Genomic DNA, 19,302 nt, shown 5'->3' with positions numbered 1-19,302 from the left:
GGGATATTAACCCCTTATCAGATGTGTGGTATACAGGTATTTTCTCCTACTCTGTGAGTTCTCTTCACTCTGTAAATGGTTTTCTTTGCTGTGCAGAAGCTTCAGCTGTCCACATTTGTTCCTTTCCCACATTTGTTCCTTCTCATCATTATTAGAGACTACGTTGGGGATTTAGAGTGACATCTCATATACACCTAAGAAAATCAGTACAGAATCATTTTAGGGTGTTGTTTCTGGTTAAAAATGAGATATTTGGGGGTCTGACAAATAGTAGGCTTGCAAAAACCTAACCTTTCAGTCATGGAAAGGGATGAACTGTTGGCATGGAAGGGTATCTTAAAGGGCTCTTATGACAGTGTATTGGAACTGACCCTGGAAACTAATGAAAGAGTAATCCTCCCTAAATCAACCCAAAGCTGGTAATCCCCAAGGCTGCATGTTGGTGATTAAAAAAGAAAGGTAGGAGCAGCTGTCTTTTTGTTCATTTTAATTATGACCCAGTACCTGGGTGAGTGCTAATTTCCTGGTGGCACTGGAAGTGGGTGGGAAGAGGTGTTAGGTTTCTGCAGGCTGTGGGGACTAAATGTGCAGACGTGGATTCTGCCTGGTGTATGTCTAGAGATCCGGCCACAGTTCAGGGGAGCTCAAGCTTGTGAGGTCAGGTTGCATGGCTTTTAATTTCTGCCCTTTAAATTGGAGACATGGACTGCTGTGTGCCAGAGGACACAGCAGTACTATCAGGTGTCAGCTAGACTGCACACCTTAATTAATAGCTCTTTTGCCCCCCTCAACAACTAGCTACAGGGCAGCTGCTGAGCCTGTGGGATAGAACTTATGTTATTAAGCAGAAGAGAAACATTTAGCCCTCCTAATCATTTCAGCAGGGTTCCAGTCCAGAGGTCACAGCACTGGGCATCTCCTTTCCCTGGGTCCCCGTTCCCAATATTCAAGTTGGTGTCCACAGGTGTGTTTATAGCCAGTCTGTGAACTACAGAATGTTCATAGAAATTAATGCCCCTGCTCATGGTGAACATGCAACATCATTCCTCCTGATTCTTCTTGTGTTCTCTGTCCTGGAGAGTGGTCCTGCCGTTTGCCCCATTGTCCAACTGGATAGCTGAACAATCATCCTGGATACCTTCTCCCTTAATAGCCATATCCAGTGATGGCCAATTCCTATGGATTCTACCTTCTAAATAGCTCTCACATCTACTATGCCCTTTCCTGTACTGCACCTGCCTGTTCCTTGCATGGTGCTGAGGTTTGAAGTATGATTGATCCGTCACCCAGGTAGTGAGCATAGCAATTGATAGTTTTTCAACCTCTGCCCCACCTTCCCTTCCTCCCTCCCCCTTTCATCTTCCATCTTTTGTGGTTTTCAAGTTTTACCACCACTGTTACTTTACAGGCATTTTACACTACTCTCTGTTTAGTTTTACTCTTGTCCTAAGCAACATTCTCCTTAAAGGCGTAGGTTTCAAATTCTAGTTGCATTTCTCTGCTATAACTATTATAGTAACAAATGTTAGTTCATGTGCCAATTAAAATTATTTCCTTGTGGGAAGTATGGAACATTCCAAGCCCTTAATCATTTCCTCTCTAGTCTGATATTCCACTGGCTGAACTTGCTGCTATTTGAATACTCAATGTGTTAATGCCTCCTGAGCTTTTCATGGAATAGTCTCCTTTTCCTGGAATGTAGTTCCTCCCTGGCCCAAGGCAAACATCTACTTCAAAACTGAGCTTGTTTGTTCCCTCCTCTGTGAAGGTGTCCCTGGTTCCTGCAGAGAATTGCAAGCTTTCTCTGTTCTATGCTTCCTTCCAAACTTCCATTGTGGGAAATTTGTTGGTCTCCTCGCTGTAAGCTCCCTGAGATCCAATATGCCTGGCACAAAGTAAACACTCAGTGGGTGAATGAATGGGTGAAATGATGCCAGGAAAGTCACTCCTATCCTTGTCACCATGAGCCCCATCTCTAAAATCAGAGGATGTTTGGGAGATCTCAAAGATTTCTTTTCAGCTCTTTCTAGTATGTGAAGAAAAAGGTACAGCAAAATTAATTGTCTGCGGACACAGGATTATTTGTGGCAGAATCCAGAACCCGCATTCTTTTACTGTTTCCTGTGGACTTCAACATTTCAGATTCCTTCTGATAAGGTGGCCCACAAGTGGAAGGTGGGCACCTGCAGGTCCCAAGCTGAGGAGAAAGTCTCAAGTGAGTGGGGTTCCTGCCTGCGCTCCCGCATGACCCTTCCACTTGCAAGCTGGAGCGCTCTGTGTAAGCAACTGAAAATGCATCTCAGATATTTTCATAAATAGCTAGACTTCTATAGGAATAAAACTCAGCTGTCTAACGTGAGACTCAGACGTGCTTGTGCTGGGAGAAAAGCAGTTCTAGACCTCCTTGTGCCTGGCTATTTGATTCACTCATGTTGATCACTCTTGGGGCCTTCCCAAGTGAAGACTTTCCTTTACTTCTCCTTCTTCTGCAATGTTTCATTCAAGCCACAATTTTAAGGTGCTCAGAGTTTTGCATGACATCTCAGGACTTCTATCTCCATCCTAATATTAAATCACCAGGGCATAGCTTCTTCATAGTCTTCATAGACTGAGAATTGTCAGTAGTTTTTTTAATTGCATTGATTTTTTTGGGGGGGATGTCTGTGTATCTTGTTTTTATTTGATTGGACACTTTGTTGAAAGTGTAACATTCCCAGAGTCTGAGAAGAGGCATGTAACATTTGACTTAAAACATAATACTTTTATTATTCATTACTGAAAAATGTTTTCTGATTTCTGAATGGGAAGTTATCTTTTAATGTTTTCACATTTGGACTATCTCAAATACAGCAAAGATGTACAATTTTTTTTTTCAGAGATAGAATCTTGCTTTGTTGCTCAGGCTGGAGTATAGTGGTACAATTATGCCTCACTGTAACCTCCAACTACTGAGCTCAAGGGATCCTTTCCACTCAGCCTCTGAAGTAGCTGGGACTATAGGTATGCACCACTACAAATAGCTAATTTTTCTTTAATTTTTTTATAGAGACAAGGTCTTACTATGTTGCCCATGCTGGTATTGAATTCCTCAAGTGATCCTCCTGCCTTGGCCTTCTGAAGTGTTTAGATTACAGGGATGAGCCACTGTGCCTGGCCCCAAAATATTTAAAAATAAAAATGTTCTTGAAAAAAGTCTTTATGAAATATCAGTTTTCTCTTAAAAATGCCTCAATAAATATTATGATGCCTCTAGATGTTATTAATTTTTTTCTTAACATCAGTTTTTGCCTCACTATACCTTGATAGATTAAATAATAAACCAAGCAATAATAATAAAGGACCTACTATGTGCCAACTACTAGATCTTTTTTTTTTTTTTTTTTAAATATGAAACACTTCATGAATTTGCATGTCATCCTTGTACAGGGACCATGTTAATCTTCTCTGTATCATTGCAGTTTTAGTAGATGTACTGCCAAAGCAAGCACAGCTGTTGGGTCTTACGGTTAAAAGTAATATGGGCTTATTATATTGTAGGCAAAACAATTTAGTGATTTAATCCTAAGATGCAGATATGAGTCTCTATTTTCAAATATTGAAGATATATTGTATAGCACATTGTCTAAGATTTAACTTTGTATTTCACGGAAGTATTGTGCTGCAAAGACACCTGAAGAGAGAAAAAAATGAGTGACTTGTTCCCTAAGATGCTCAGCCAGGACCTACTTACAAAATATGCCAGGAACACAAATGTGAAGCTCTTAGAAAATAATTCAGAAAGCCAGTAACCCACTATAATAGAAAGCCAGAATATCATATCTGAGGAAGATGAGGCTTACATGAAATGTTATGAGCTTTTGTTTGTTGAGACTTTGAGAGAGGGTCTTGCTCTTTTGCCCAGGCTAGAGTGCAGTAGTGTGATCATAGTTCACTATAGCCTCAAACTTCTGGGCTCAAGTGGTCCTCCTGCCTCAAGCTCCCAAGAAGCTAGGACTACAGGCACATACCACCATGCCCATCTAATTTTTAATTTTTCTGTAGTGATGGGATCTTGCTGTGTTGCCCAGGCTGATCTTGAACTCCAGGGCTCAAGTGATCTTCCCTCACAGCCTCCCAAAGTGATGAGATTGTAGGTGTGACCCACCATGCCTTGCCCACTTAAAAAAAAAATATATATATACAATAATTCACCCCTCACTAATAAGTGAAATGGCAACAGTCATGTAGTACCATCTTCAGGTTCCAACCTGAGCTGGAGTCTGAAGGGAGTTTGTGGACAGGTGGCAGGTAGCGGAAAGAACACTCAAGGGACCGTAGGCAGTTGGGACATGGCTTTATTCTCTCCCCTCCTACAGAGTCAGCAGTGCAGTTATATTACAGACGATAATGGCTCAAAGCCTCATATGAGCTCACACAGGCAGGTTACATCAAATGGCTACATAAATGTGATTATATAACGCACAGGGTTTTGCGCCTGTGCTCCAAACCTGCTGTGTCAGGCTGTACCAGATGTCTACCTCAGCCTACTCCTGATTGCAGCACAGCCATTTACCTTACACTCCACCCTCTAGGCCGAGGGAGTCCTTGTAGTGGGGAGACGTGCCCACAAGGTGGAACTTTGGACTCATAGGCCACAGCAGCAATATAGGGAGCAACAACTCACTACTAATATTCCTGCTATGCTGCCCATAATTATTAGGGTCCAGCATAGGCCAGAGCCTAAAGATGCTCACCGTGTCTGTAGGGGGTCATCAGTAAGGCTGTCAACTGCCTTGATTTCCTGGGAAACCTTTGCAAAGCTGCTGTTATGTTTTGTTCATTGTCAGGGATGAAGGCACAACATTGCGTTCCCAAAAGAGCACAGGTGCCACCTTGGACAGCAGTTAATATGTTGAGCGCCACCCAGTTCTGCAGTACCACCTTTCTGGTTTGATCAACCTCATCTGTTAACAGAAGAAGGGCAACTCGGGTGTAATTCAAGGCTCAAGCTGTGTGTTCTGCAAGGGCCGTAACTTGCATTTCTACAAGGGCCATAACTTGCATTTCTACAGATGACACCATTAACACCAGGGATGGTTAATGCTAAGGGGTAGAGCCACCAGGGGGTTCGTCACACTCACAAAAACTGGGAACGTAGTGCCTCCCAGTTATGTGGGCATCTGGGTAATGTGGGAATAACAGTGGCAGGCACATAAGGCCTTCCCTAGGTACAGCAGCCAGTCCAATTCACTCGCAAAGATGACCATCCTGTGTCTTCATATGTCTATAAATTTCCAGGGGGGCACTAAGTCTGCTGGGGCCCAGCATTGATGAGGCCGCCTATTCCATTGCACCTTTGGTGTGGTGACATATGTTATATTTGTGCAGGCAGGTAACCACCCCACAGTGACGTTGCCCCAGTGCTGCTCTATACATCGTGGTACCTGTGGTGGGGGCACCACACGTTCTCCCACTAACCAGCCCCATCCATCATAGTCACTACGGGTCAGCCAGCGGGTGGGCATGCTATGGGTTTTGTGGCATCCCCTATCCAAAGCTTGTCATGTTGCATTCCAAACGTTGGCCGTGGGACCCCAGATGTCTAACCATGTCCAGTTTTCCGTAGAAGCTAGATGTATGTGCCAGGGCAAGCCATCCACAGCTGCTGCTGGAAGGGCGGTGCAGATTCAACAGTTGGAAACATTGGTCACCTCAGTGTAGGTGTGGGCCCAGTCCACAATGCTGTTGGAGCATGTCAGCTTATGGTCAAAATGATAAAGCAGGCACAGTTACTAATCAGGGTAAATCATACCCCTCAGGCAAAATACAGGCCAACCTTTCATTCCTGGATAACAATGCAACCACCAAGGGCTTCTGCCCTAGGCAATGGCACCACAACTTCTCAGCTCCCCATGGTTCCTTTGGGTCCTGTATCTGTGCCAAAGTCACTGGGGAGCTCATAATAGGCCACACAGATAATACATATGGACCCCAGAGGAGGATTCCTTCCCTGGCCATTCCTCTATGAACGGTCAATCACGGAGGCCATATATTAAATACCTAAGGAGTGACATGTAAATCATACTGTAGGCCCTCCTCCCAGGGGCTACGATAGCTAACCATTGGCAATGGGGGGCTTGGAGGGTCCATGGCCAAAGCCAGGTTCTTTGTTCCCCTGACTTTAGGGGTGCTGGGGCAGGCAACAACAGGTTACTGTTCGTCCCCATACCTGGTCGGAGGAGGTCCTCCCTGGTGTGTATCTGTAACTGGATGGGGGCAGCAGCCCGGTGTAGCAGTGCCTCACCAGGGCCAGGCCACCTTTCCGTGGCCATTCATTCAAGGTTTGGAGCACCAGGTCCAACCATGAACTCCAGCCCTGCAAAGATGGGGGAGTAACATGCAAGCATAACCCGTTTTTCAGGAGTCCATTATATCATTCAATCATACCAGCAGCTTGTGGAACATGGAATCTCCACTTTATGTCCATCTGTTGTGCCCACTGTTGTACCTGCTGTCCAGTAAAATGTGTTACCCTGTTGCTTTCAATGATCAGGGGACAACCATATAGGGCACACAAGTGTTGCAGGGCCTGAATTGTGTGGTGTTGGTCAGCTGTCCTGCAAGGGTAGGCAAATAACAGACTGGTGGCCATGTCTACAGCTGTCAGTACATGTGTATGCCCCTGTGACCTTGGAAGTGGCCCAATGTAGTCTATTTGCCATCTAGCCAAAGGCATCCACCCTTCTGTCACTTGTTGTGTAACCCTAGGCAGCTGCCTCTGTCTGGTGTATGTCCGTGCGCATGCTGGGCACTTCTGGCAGGCCTCCCAGATATCTTATGTGGGCAAGGATAGACCCCAGCGCTTACTGACCTGTTGCATTAGTTTACCCCCTGCATGGCCCAATTTTCGGTGCAGCCATAGGGCTATATCTTGTGTAGATGCTGACTCCAACCACTGGATCTTGGCCAAGGTATCTGCCTCATCATTGCCAGGGGCAGCCAGAAGCACAGGGCCTGACAAATGATAAATAGTTACATCCTTTTAGTGGCCCATTTCCCATAGGTTTTGCCACGTGGCCTGGCCCCAAATGGGCAGGTGGCCAACTAGCCAATTCTGTAACTTCTAGGTAGTTAATCACAAGGTCAGGCCTCAATAAGCTGCCCAGCTATCAGTGCAGATTACCACAGGTGTCTCCTCCTTGGTGATCACCATCCACACTGCCCTGAGTTCAGTCCATTGACTACCTTGTCTATACCCAGTATCAAACCATATGGTTTCAGTACTAGGCTGGACCACGACAGTTGTCCAGGCAGCAGTAGCACCCCAGCTGGACCCATCCGTATACCATGCCCCATCAGGAATGGGGGGTGCCCTTCTTTAAACAGTAATGGCTCAGGGTTTAAGATTGCCTCAGGCTGACCCATAGCCTTATCTTACATCAGAACTACAGGTCCCAAGACTTCTTGTAATTCTGCTGCTAAGGGGCTTGTACTCAGTGTGCTCCGCTGTTCTAAGTAGGTGCCCCACTTTGCTAAGGTGGATGTCTGTGCCATCCCAGTCCAGGGGTGGTTACCCATGAATGTACCCACCCTGCTATTGGGTAAGTCGTTCAGTTGATGACTGTAGCCCTTCCTGTCACACTCACAAGCCTGAAGGGCAGCATATGCAGCTGCTAATTGCTTCTCTATCGAGAGATACCAGAGATCAGCTCCCTTCCAAAGTTGGGACCAAAAGCCTACTGGGGTTCTAAAGTGCTCCATGTGCTGCCATAGGCCCCAGCCAAAACCATCTGCGGTCACATGCACATCAAGTTCAAATGAGCACCCCGGGTTAATTACTCGTAGGGCCTGTGCTTGCTGTATGGCCCACTTGGCTGCCAGAAAAACCATTTCAGCATCATTGCCCCAATCCCAGGTAGCTCCCTTTTTTGTCAACTGATACAACGGTTTTATCCTCTGAGCTAAATGGGGCAGGAATGCCCGCCAGTATCCTAAGAGGCCTACAAAAGTCTGTAGCTGCTTCATCATTGTGGGCTGGGGATATGCTGAATTTTATCAATGTCCTCTGGTATGCCTTCTTAGTACCTCAGCAGACAACTCCCAAGAATTTGGCAGACCCTTGGACCCTGGAATCCGGGGCCTTGGAATCCAGGCCCTTGGACCTTGGATTCGTTGATAGCCCAACTGTGTGCTGCCAAATGTTATTGCAAGAGGGGTGCCGCTGCTTCTAAATCTGCAAGAGAATCAGAGGTTAACATAATATCATCAATATAATGGAATAGGTGGACCCCCTTTGGACATTTCCAGGTGGCTAAATCCGTGGCAATGAGACAATGACGTATGCTGGGGCTATGCACGTAGTCCTGCCTCAACACTGTGAAAGTCTCTTGTTGCCCTTCCCATGTGAAAACAAACTGTTCCTGGCTCTCTGGAGCAATGTCAATTGAGAAGAATGTATTGGCAAGTCTACCACATAGCGGTACTGTCCTAATTCCGTCGTCAAGCAGCCCATCAAATCAGTGATAGACAGTACAGCTGCATGTAAAGGGAGTGTTACTTTATTTAGTTCTCAATAATCCACCATCATTCGCCAAGTTCCATCAGGCTTTCTGACTGGTCATACCAGAGCATTGTAGGGGCTGTGAGTGCCACGCACTATCTGTACCTCCTCTAACTTCTTAATAGTCTCAGTTTTCTCTGTATGCTCACCTGGAAAGCGGTACTGACGGGTGGAAGTAACTTGTCAGGGTTATGGCAGGACCTGGGGCTGGCGATGCATATGTCCGCACAGTACCAGCTTAACTACAAGTACTCGGAGTCTGAATTCTCTGGCTGTGGTTTGTAAAGCCAAGCCATGTAAAATATCCACCCCCAGAATGTATTCAGGTATGGGAGAGACATATGCAATTATAAGTGGAGAGCTAAGTGGCCGATGCCAAGGTGCAAAGATACAGGTTTCGCTTTCACTGACCGGCCTCCATAGCCATCTGTATATGTAACCTTGCCCGGAAATTTATTCGAGTTCGCATAGACGAGGCTACAATCTGCACTGGTGTCTACCAGTGCCAGCACCCACCGTACGTTGGTGGGGGACCAGTGGATTGCCTATTTCACATGTGGCCTTTGGTTGTCTGGTGTCCCCCCAAGCCGGGCACCTCGGCCAGTTTCCTAATCAAACACAAAAGGCTACCTCCGCCCGTCTGCAAGTAGTCCTTGAGCTGGAGTGTTGGGTGGGACTGGGTCCAGCAGCATCGCTCTTCTCCTTCTTGGGCATTTTCTGGAATTGCTGCTTTGGGAACAATTGCCTCCACAAAGTTAACAGCACTTCATTGGATTGCCTATCAATTTTCTCTCGGTCAACCCCAGCCAAAATCAAATCAATCCGCATCTGCATGTGGGTCACCCATTGGGGCCCCATTTTGTCCCATGAGGTGGCCCCCTGTGGAACGGGTACCTTCTCCTTTTTTTGTGGCACTGACTCCCTGCTCCCAAATGATGGTCCTCTGCTTCCCTAAGGACCGCCATGGTGGTAGTCACCTCATGTATGTGGTGCCCCACATACGGAGTGAGGACAACGGCCTGGGAGCTGAAGGCACTCGGGAGTGCAGAGCCTAACACAAGGTCCCTCATGTGGGAGGTAAAGTGTTCATCATCTGGCCCTCGGGTATTCAGATTGAACATAGCCTGCCGCATACCCATCTCCTGAATTACTTGCACCAAATCTGTATACAACTGCTATTTACTCATAGTTTCTGATATTTCTCTGGCATTGTTCCATGCCGATCAGCTATTCAATTAGAGTGTGGTTGACTTGCCCCTATGCTAATTGTTCCATACCGTTCATATGGCTACCATCAGTTATTCAATTAGAGTGTGGTTGCCTTGCCCGTGTGCTAACTGCCTGCTTACCTGCAATCAGTGACGCAGGGAGAGATGGGTCATAATGGAGGTCTACTTTTCCATTTCAGAGGTGGAGCAGACGATACTGTTGGCTCCCTCATCCCAAAGGTGAAGCGTCCAGGCGGGTAGGGGTTCCCCCAAGCGCTGCCAAAGCTGTTTACCTAATTCCCGCAACTCAGTTGGGGTATAGGCACTGCATGAGGTGTGCTCCGTCATGGTAGGGGTCCCTGTGCCCGCCATTTGTGGGCCTCCAACAGCTGTTCTTGCTCTATTTTCTGACAGATAACTGGGCAAGCCCGAAACAGGGGTTCTTCCTCCTAGGTATCAGAACAAGCGAGGGTCTCTGGCTGGGATGGTGGGCCCAGGCCCACACTAATGGCAGCTCCTAATTCTCATTCCAAGCTGTGTATCCGGGCCTCCTGGCACTCTGCTTGTGCCTGGAGGTCCCTTTACCCGTGTGCATCCTGCAGGGACCGAGCGTGTGCTTCCCGTAGTACAGTCAAAAACGCCCATCCAACTCTGCCGGCAAAAGCAGCTCCTTCTCGGTGCTCTGTCCTTCCAGGTGCTTCAGCCCCTTCTCCATGCTCATGGGGGACCTGTCTACCACCACCCATGTTTCTGCTGGGGCCCATCCTAGCAGCACAGCTGCCACCAGGTATCATAACCCATGCTGGGGCCACATAGCCCACCTGGGATCATCGGGGCCAAGGACTCACTCACCTTGGGATCCTGCTAACTAGGCCAATTGTCAGGTTCCAGCCCTAGCTGAGGTCCAAGTGGAGTTGGTGGATTGGTGGTGGGTAGCTGAAAGAACACTCAAGGGACCATAGGCAGTTGGGATATGGCTTTATTCTCTCCCCTCCTAGAGAGTCAGCAGTGTAGTTATACTACTCACAGACAGTAATGGCTCAAAGCCAGGTAGGATCTCACACAAACTGGTTACATCAAATGGCTACATAGATGTGATTATATAATGCATAGGATTGTGTGTCTGCACTCCAAACCCACTGTGTCATGCTGTACTGGATGTCTACCTCAGCCTCCTCCTGACTGAAGAAGCACAGCCATTTTCCTTACACCGTCAATACATATCAGAGGAAATGCTAGATTGTTAGAGTTGGGAAATACCTTAGACATTATTTAGTCCAGAGATTTGGAAACATTTTAAAAAATTTTATATCTAAAAAAATATGAAAACATTTTCTCACTTATTTTTTCTTCATAACAAAACCTTCCATGGCAGCCCAATATATAACAGGTACAAAAGAATTTTTAAGGCTAAAGGAAGTATGGTGGGGTGGAGGAGCTCTACCTGCTAGTTTTCTGCTAACCCAGCCTGATAAGGGAATTGAGACCACTCATGAGAAAGTCTTTCTTGCTGGTTCCCTAAAAGTGACATGATTTGTACACCTTGGTACTCTGTGCTTAGATGGAGATTAATTGGGGATAGGAGTCATTCCTTTTTTTTTTTTTTGAGATGGGGTCTTGCTCTGCCACCCAGAATGGAGTGCAGTGGCATGATCTCAGCTCACTGCAACCTCTGCCTCCTGGGTTCAAGCTATTCTCCTCCCTCAGCCTCCCAAGTGGCTGGGATTACAGGTGCCTGCCACGATGCCAGGCTAATTTTTTTTTTTTGTATTTTTAGTAGAGATGGGGTTTTACCATGTTGGCCAGGTTGGTTTTGAACTCCTGACCTCAAGTGATCCACCTGCCTTGGCCTCCCAAAGTGTTAGGATTACAGGTGTGAGCCACCGTGCCTGGCTGAGTCATTCCTTTTCTAACTCTTCTCCTGGTTCATTGAATATTGGACAAGTCTTTTTTTCCTTTCTTACCTGTTTTTTTTTAATCTATGTTATGGAGATAATTAAAATCTCCTGATTTTCTCATTGTGTCACTGAATGAATGAATTCCTGGAAATCGAAGGGTTAAAATGAAGTCTATCTGTTTGGACTCCCTGGGCTTAAATACCTGCCTTAGTAGTCATTGTCTAGATACTTGTGGTCAAGTTACTTAACCACTGTGACCTTCAAGTTTCTCACCTATAAAATAGGTATAATTATACCATTTACCTTATAAGATTGTTATAAATGAGATGTAAATATGATTAGCATGTTTTATTATTGTCAACACTACTTCTAAAAAATACAGTGTAAGAAAACAATCATGGATGTTCCTAAATATTTATTATCTGGAATTTTAATTGCTTAAAATTATAGAAAAAAGAAAAATAGTAAATACATAAGAATATTAGATTGGTTAAAAATGGCTCATTTATAAGACGGGATAATTTGCAAATGTCAAAATAATGTAGAAAATTATTTGGTGACATGGGAAAAATATTCTTTATATATTGTTAAATTAAAAAAATTAGATTATAAAATCTTGTTAGTGTTTTATTTACTCATAGGGCTAAAAGGCAGTCATTTTCTTCGCTTTAAAAAGTTGTTTAAAAATATTTGATTTTTAGGCTGGGTGCAGTGGCTCACGCCTGCAATCCCAGCACTTTGGGAGGCCGAGGCGGGTGGATCACTTGAGGAGAGGAGTTGGAGAACAGCCTGGCCAACATGGTGAAACCCTATTTCCACTAAAAATACAAAAATTAGCCAGGCATGGTGGTGAGCACCTGTAATCCCAGCTACTCAAGAGGCTGACGCAGGAGAATTGCTTGAACCTGGGAGGTGGAGGTTGCGGTGAGCCAAGATCATGCCACTGCACTCAAGCCTGGGTGACAGAGTAAGACTCTGTGTCAAAAAAAAAAAAAAAAAAAAATTAATGTTATGGGTACCTAGTAGGTATATATGTTTATGGGGCCCATGAGATTTTGATACAGGCATATAATGCATAAAAATCAAAACAGGGTAAATAGGATATCCACCACCTCAATCAAGCATTTGTCATTTCTTTGTGGTTATAAACATTTCAATTGTACTCTTTTAGTTATTTAAAAATATACAATAAATTATTATTGACTGTAGTCAACAATACAACTAGATTTTATTCATTCTATCTAATTGTATTTTTGTACCCATTAACCATCTCCACTTCCTACTACTCTCCCACTACACTTCCCAGCCTTTGGTAACCAGCATTCTACTCTCTGAGTTCAATTGTTTTAGTTTTTAGCTCTCATACATTAGTGAGAACATGTAAAATTTCTCTTTCTGTGCCTGGCTTAGTTCACTTAACATAATGACCTCCAGTTCCATTCATGTTGTTGCAAATGACAGGCTTTTATTCTTTTTTTTTATGGCTGAGTAGTACTCCATTGTGTATATGTTCCAGATTTTCTTTATCCATTTGTCTGTTAATGGACACTTAGGTTGCTTCCAAATCTTGGCTATTGTGAAGAGTGCTGCAATAAACATGGGAGTGCAGGTATGTCTTAAAAATACTGATTTCTTTTCTTTGGGGGTATATACCTAGAAGTGGGTTTGCTGGATTGTATGGTAATTCTATTTTTAGTTTTTTGAGGAACCTCCATACTGTTCTCCCTAGTGGTTGCACTGATTTATATTCACACCAACAGTGTGTGTGGGTTCCCTTTTTTCCACATCCTTGCCAGCATTTGCTATTGCCTGTATTTTGGATAAAAACCATTTTAACTGGGATGAAATGATAGCTCATTGTAGTTTTCATTTTCATTTCTCTGATCATCAGTGGTGTCGAGCGCTTTTCATTTGCCATTTGTATGTCTTCTTTTGAGAAATGTCTATTCAGATCTTTCACCTATTTTAAAATCAGATTATTAGATTTTTTTTTCCAATTAAGTTTTTTGAGCTCCTGATATACTCTGGCTATTAATCCCTTAATAATTCTGGTTTGCAAATATTTTCTCCTATTCTGTGGGTTGTCACTTCACTTTGTGGATTATTTCCTTTACTGTGCAGAAGGTTTTTATTAATAACTTAATGTGATCTAATTTGTCTATTTTTGCTTTGGTTGTCTGTGGTTTTGTGGTATTACTCAAGAAATCTTTGCTCAGACCAATGTCCTGGAGAGTTTCCCCCATGTTTTCTGTTAGTGTTAATAGTTTCATAGTTTGAGGTCTTAGATTTAAGTCTTTAATCCCTTTTGATTTGATTTTTGTATATGGAGAGGGATAGGGGTTTAGTTTCATTCTTCTGCATATGGATATTCAGTTTTCTCAGCATTATTTATTTATTTATCATAACATTCTTTTCTGTTGACCCCAAATTTTTATTTTATTTTCTAATTTTTTTCTTTCCAACTTTTAGGCTCAAGGGGTACATGTGCAGGTTTGTTACATGGGTAAATTGCATGTTTCAGGGTTTGGTGTACAGCTAATTTTGTCACCTAGGTAATTAGCATAATACCTGATAGTAGTTTGTCAATTCTCACCCTCTTCCCACCCTCCAGCCTCAAGAAGGCCCCAGTGTCTGTTGTTCCCTTCTTTGTATCTGTGTGTACTCGTGTTTAGCTCCCTCTTACAAGTGAGAACATGCAGAATCTGATTTTCTGTTCTGTGTTAATTCACTTAGGATAATGACCATCTATGTTGCTGCAAAAGACATGATCTCATTCTTTCTTATGGCTGTATAGTATTGCAAGGTGTATATCTACCACATTTTGTTTATCCAGTCCACCACTGGTGGGAATCCAGGTTGATTCCATGTCTTTGCTATTGTGAATAGTGCTGTGATGGACATTCATGTGCATGTGTCTTTATGGAGAATGGTTTATATTTCTTTTGGTATATACACAGTAATGAAATTGCTGGGTCTAATGGTAGTTCTATTTTAAGTTCTTTGAGAAATCTCTAGACTGCTTTCCACAGTGGCTACACTAATTTACAAAATTCCCACCAGCAGTGTATAAGCATTCTCTTTTCTCCACAATCTCGTTAGCATCTGTTACTTTTTGACTTTTTAGTAATAGCCATTCAGACTGGTGTGAGATTGTATCTAATTGTGGTTTTGATTTGCATTGCTCTGATGATTAGTGATATTGAGCATTTTTTCATATGCTTGTTGGCTGCTTATATGTCTTCTTTTGAGAGGTGTCTGTTCATGTCCTTTGCCCATTTTTTAATAAAGTTTTTTTTTTTGCTTGTTGATTTATTTAAGTTCTTTATAGATGCTGGATATTAGACCTTTGTCAGAAGCATAGTTTGCAAATTATTTTCTCCCATTCTATAGGTTGCCTGTTTACTCCATTGATAGTTTCCTTTGCTGTGCAGAAGCTCTTAAGTTTAATTAGGTCCCACTTTTAATCTTTTTTTTTTCTTTTTTTGAGACAGGGTCGTGTTATGTCACCCAAGCTGGAGTGCAGTGGCATGACCTTGATTCACTGCAACTTCCACCTCCCAGGCTCAAGCGGTCCTCCCACTTCAGCCTCCTGAGCAGCTGCGACTACAGACATGTACCACCATGCCCAGCTGATTTTTGTATTTTTTGTAGAGATAGGGTTTTACCATGTTGGCCAGGCTGGTCTCGAATTCCTGAGCTCAAATGATCCACCTGCCTTGGCCTCATAAAGTTGTGGGATTACAGGTGTGAGCCACTGCATCTGGCCAATTTTTGTTTTTGTTGCAATTGCTTTTGAAATCTTTATCATGAAGTCTTTGACAGCACCAATGTCCAGAACGATATTTCCTAGGTTTTCATCTAGGGTTTTTATAGTTTTAGGTTTTATGTTTAAGTCTTTAGTTTAACTTGAGTTGAATTTTATATTTGGTGATAAATAGTGGTCCAGTTTCAATCTTCTGCATATTGAGAAGATTGACATAACTAGCCAGTTATCTTAGTACTATTTATTGAAGAGGGAGTCCTTTCTTCATTGCTTACTATTGTCAGCTTTGTTGAAGATCAGATGGTTGTAGTTGTATGGTTTCTTCTTTTGGGTTCCCTAACCTGTACCAGTGATCTCTGTGTCAACTTTTGTACCAATACCATGCTGTTGTAGTTACTGTTGTAGCCTTTTAGTATAGTTTGAAGTTAAGTGGTGTGATGCCTCAAGCTTAGTTCTTTTTGCTTAGGATTGCTTTGGCTATTTGGGCTCCTTTTTGGTCCCAAATGAATTTTAAAATGATATTTTCAAAATCTGTGAAAAATGTTCGTAGTTTTATAGGAATAGCATTGAATCTGTAAATTGCTTTGGGCAGTATGGCCATTTTAACAATATTGATTCTTCTTGTTTGTGAGTATAGACTGTTTTTCCATTTGTTTTGGTCATCTTTGATTTTTTTTTTTAAGCAGTGTTTTGTAATTCTTCTTGTGATCATTCACATCCCTGGTTAGCCATATTCCTATGGGTTTTAGTCTTTTTTTATGGCTACTGTGAATGGTATTGCATTCATAATTTGGCTCTCAACTTGGACATTGTTGGTGTATAGAAATGCTAGTGACTTTTGTACACTGATTTTATGTCCTGAAACTTTGCTGAATTTGTTTATTGTATCTAGGAGCCTTTGGGCAGAGACTGTGGGGTTTTCTAGATATAGAATCCTATCGTCTGCAAAGAAGGATAGTTTGACTTCCTCTCTTCCTATTTGGATACCTTTTATTTTTCTTTTGCCTGATTACCCCAGCTAGAACTTCCAGTACTGTGCTGAATAGGAGTGGTGAGAGTGGGCATCCTTGTCTTGTTCTGAATCTCAAGGGAAATTCTTTCAGCTTTTGCCTCTTCAGTATGATGTTGGCTGTGGCTTTGTCATAGATGGCTATTATTTTGAGGTGTGTTCCTTTGTACGCCTAGTTTATTGAGGATTTTTAACATGAATGGAGGTCGAATTTAATCAAGAGCCTTTTCTGCATCTATTGAGATGATCATGTGGTTTTTGTTTTTAGTTCTATTTATTTGATGGATCACATTTATTGATTTATGTATGTTGAACCAACCTTGCATCCCAGGAATAAAGCTTTCTAGATTGTGGTGAATTGGATTTGGTTTGCTAGTATTTTGTTAAGGATTTTTGCATGTATGTTCATCAGGGATATTGGCCTGAAGATTTTTTTTCTGCCAAGTTTTGGTGTCAGAATGATGCTGGCCTCATAGAATGAGTTAGGGAGGAGTTCCTCCTCCTCTATTTTTTGAAATAGTTTCAGTAGGATTGGTACCAGCTCTTTATATGTCTGGTAGAAATCAACTGTAAATCCATGTGGCCCAGGGCTTTTTCTGGTTGGTAAATTTTTTTATTACTAATTCAATTTTGAAACCTGTTATTGGTCTGTCAGGCTTTCAATTTCTTCCTGGTTCAATCTTGGGAGGTTGTATGTTTTCAGGAATTTGTTCATTTCTGTTACGTTTTCCAGTTTTTGTCAGCACTATCTATTGAAGAGACTGTCCTTTCTCCAGTGTATGTTCTTGGCACCTCTGTTGAAAATGTAGGATTTATTTCTGGGTTCTCTATTCTATTCCATTGGTCTATGTGTCTGTTTTTATGCCAGTACCATGCTGTTTTGGTTACTATATCTCTTTAGTATAATTTGAAGTCAGGTAATATGATTCCTTCAGTTTTTTTCTTTTTGCTCAGGATGGCTTTGGCTATTCTGCCTCTTTTGTGGTTCCATATAAATTTTTAGGGTTTTTTTTTCTATTTCGGTGAAGAACGTCATTGATATTTTGATTGGGCTTGCATTGAATCTGTAGATTGCTTTGGGTAGTATGGACATTTTAACAGTATTGATTCTTCCAGTCCATGAACATGGCTTATCTCCCCACTTTTTAATGTACTCTTCTATTTCTTACATCAATGTTTTATAGTTTTCATTGTAGAGATCTTTCTCTTCTTTGGTTAAGTTTATTCCTAGATATTTTATTTTACTTGTAGCTATTGTAAATGGGATTACTTTTTTGATATCTTTTTCAGATTTTTCACTGTTGGCCTATAGAAGTGCTATATTGATTTTTGTATGTTGATTTTGTATCCTGCAACTTTATTGAATTTGTTTATAAATTCTAAGAGTTTTTCGGCAGAGTCTTTAGTTTTTTTCCAAACATAAGATCATATCATTTGCAAACAAGGATAATTTGACCTCCTTCTTTCCAATTTGGACGTCTTTTACTTCTTTCTCTTGTCTGATTGCTGTAGCTAGAACTTCTAGTATTATGTTGAATAACAGTAGTGTAAGTGGTCATCCTTGTCGTATCCCAGTATTAGTTCGGTTTTTTCTTCATTTCTCCCTTACTGGTGCTTCAGAACACTTCACATTTCTGTATTGGAATTCCTCAAGCATGTCTTTCTGTCCCTTCTAGATTGTAAAACTATTTGAAGGAAGCATTTTTATCTTACTGGTAGACTGTTTGGGGAGACATTATTCACTGTGTCTCACAGTCTTTTCCTCATAAAGATTTATGGGGGAAAGTTCTCACAGGTCAAGGCTTGCTTTTATTTTAGGGATAAAATTTAATGTATGCCAGATTATATTCCCCCACTTTGGCTACTTGGAAGCTCAAAGCCACAACTGTGTCACAGTTCTAAGCAGTGCCTTCTCAAAATCTCCACTTATATACCTAATAATCTTTGCATTAGTCTCCTATTGCTGCTGTACTAAATTACCACAAACTTAGTGGCTTAAAACAACATAAGCCTATTATCTTACAGTTTGGGGAATCAGAAGCCGAAAATTAGTTTCACTAAACCAAGTTGTCGGCAGGACTATGTTCCTTCTGGAGACTCTAGAGGATAATCTATTTCCTTATCTTTTCCAGCTTCTAGAGACTTCTTACATTCCATGTCTTCTGGTCCCTTTTTCTATCTTCAAAGCCAGGAGTGTAGCATCTTCTCTCCCCTCTGACTTCTGCATCTGTCCTTACATCTTCTTCCTCTGACTTTGATCCTCCTGCCTCCCTCTTATTTTTGTGATTGCACTGGGCTCACCAGATAACCCAGGATAATCTCCCCATCTCAAGATCCTTAACTGAATCACATCTGAAAAGTCCCTTTTTCCCATGTGAAGTAATACACTCACAGGTTCTGGGGATTCGGAAATGGGTCTCTTTTACAGCGGGTCCTTATTCAGCCTACCACATTCTTTTCAATGTTAGCTGTATGAAATTGAGATTTTTGAGTCTCCTAACCAAATTGTGCCTCTGCCTACCCTTCCACCTCCCTCACCTTCTGTATCTCAGTAAATGGCCCTGCCATCTAATAATTGTTCCCATCAAACACATGGTTCTCTGCTCTCCCTCACCCCCACATCCAGTCCCTCATATTGTTCTGTCATATTGACTTCTAAGGTGTATCTAGGACCTATACACTTCATTGTTTGGCCACTGCCACTACCCTAGGCTAAGCCATCACCAGCTCTTGCCTGAACTGCTATCATAGCCTCTAATTTGTCCTTTACTTCAGCTCTTGCCCTTTCCTAGTCTATTCTCCACAAATCAATCAGATTTTTTGCAAACACAAAGCAAATCATGCTGTTTTCCTACTTAATACTCTCCAATTGTTTCCTATCTCAT

The 19,302-nt window shown here is 42.5% G+C and overlaps 1 protein-coding gene and 1 non-coding gene across 6 annotated transcripts in view; one reads left to right on the top strand and one right to left on the bottom strand.

Annotated features, from left to right (window-relative positions):
- Positions 1-3,381: 3,381 nt before the first annotated feature.
- Positions 3,382-3,488, bottom strand: LOC112130946 (U6 spliceosomal RNA). Its single transcript, XR_002913114.1, has one exon. It is a non-coding gene; the product is annotated as a U6 spliceosomal RNA (small nuclear RNA).
- A 4,914-nt stretch (positions 3,489-8,402) lies between these two features.
- Positions 8,403-19,302, top strand: part of TBX19 (T-box transcription factor 19) — a 45,975-nt gene continuing 35,075 nt past the window's right edge. Inside the window, exons 1-2 of one of the 5 annotated variants that reach the window (XM_054525781.2) lie at positions 8,403-10,004; positions 10,442-10,534. In XM_054525781.2, coding sequence (XP_054381756.1) covers positions 9,913-10,004; positions 10,442-10,534 — 185 coding nt within the window. In that variant the 5' untranslated portion in view covers positions 8,403-9,912. Of the gene's footprint in view, positions 10,535-19,302 lie in introns of all 5 variants that reach the window. The other 4 variants (XM_054525790.2, XM_054525797.2, XM_054525808.2 and 1 more) reach the window with 4 other exon arrangements.

This window comes from Pongo abelii, chromosome 1 (genome assembly GCF_028885655.2).
Source record: "Pongo abelii isolate AG06213 chromosome 1, NHGRI_mPonAbe1-v2.0_pri, whole genome shotgun sequence".
NCBI lineage: Eukaryota > Metazoa > Chordata > Mammalia > Primates > Hominidae > Pongo > Pongo abelii.
The sequence above is the reverse complement of the archived record's forward strand: the minus strand, read 5'-3'. Positions and strand labels throughout refer to the sequence as shown.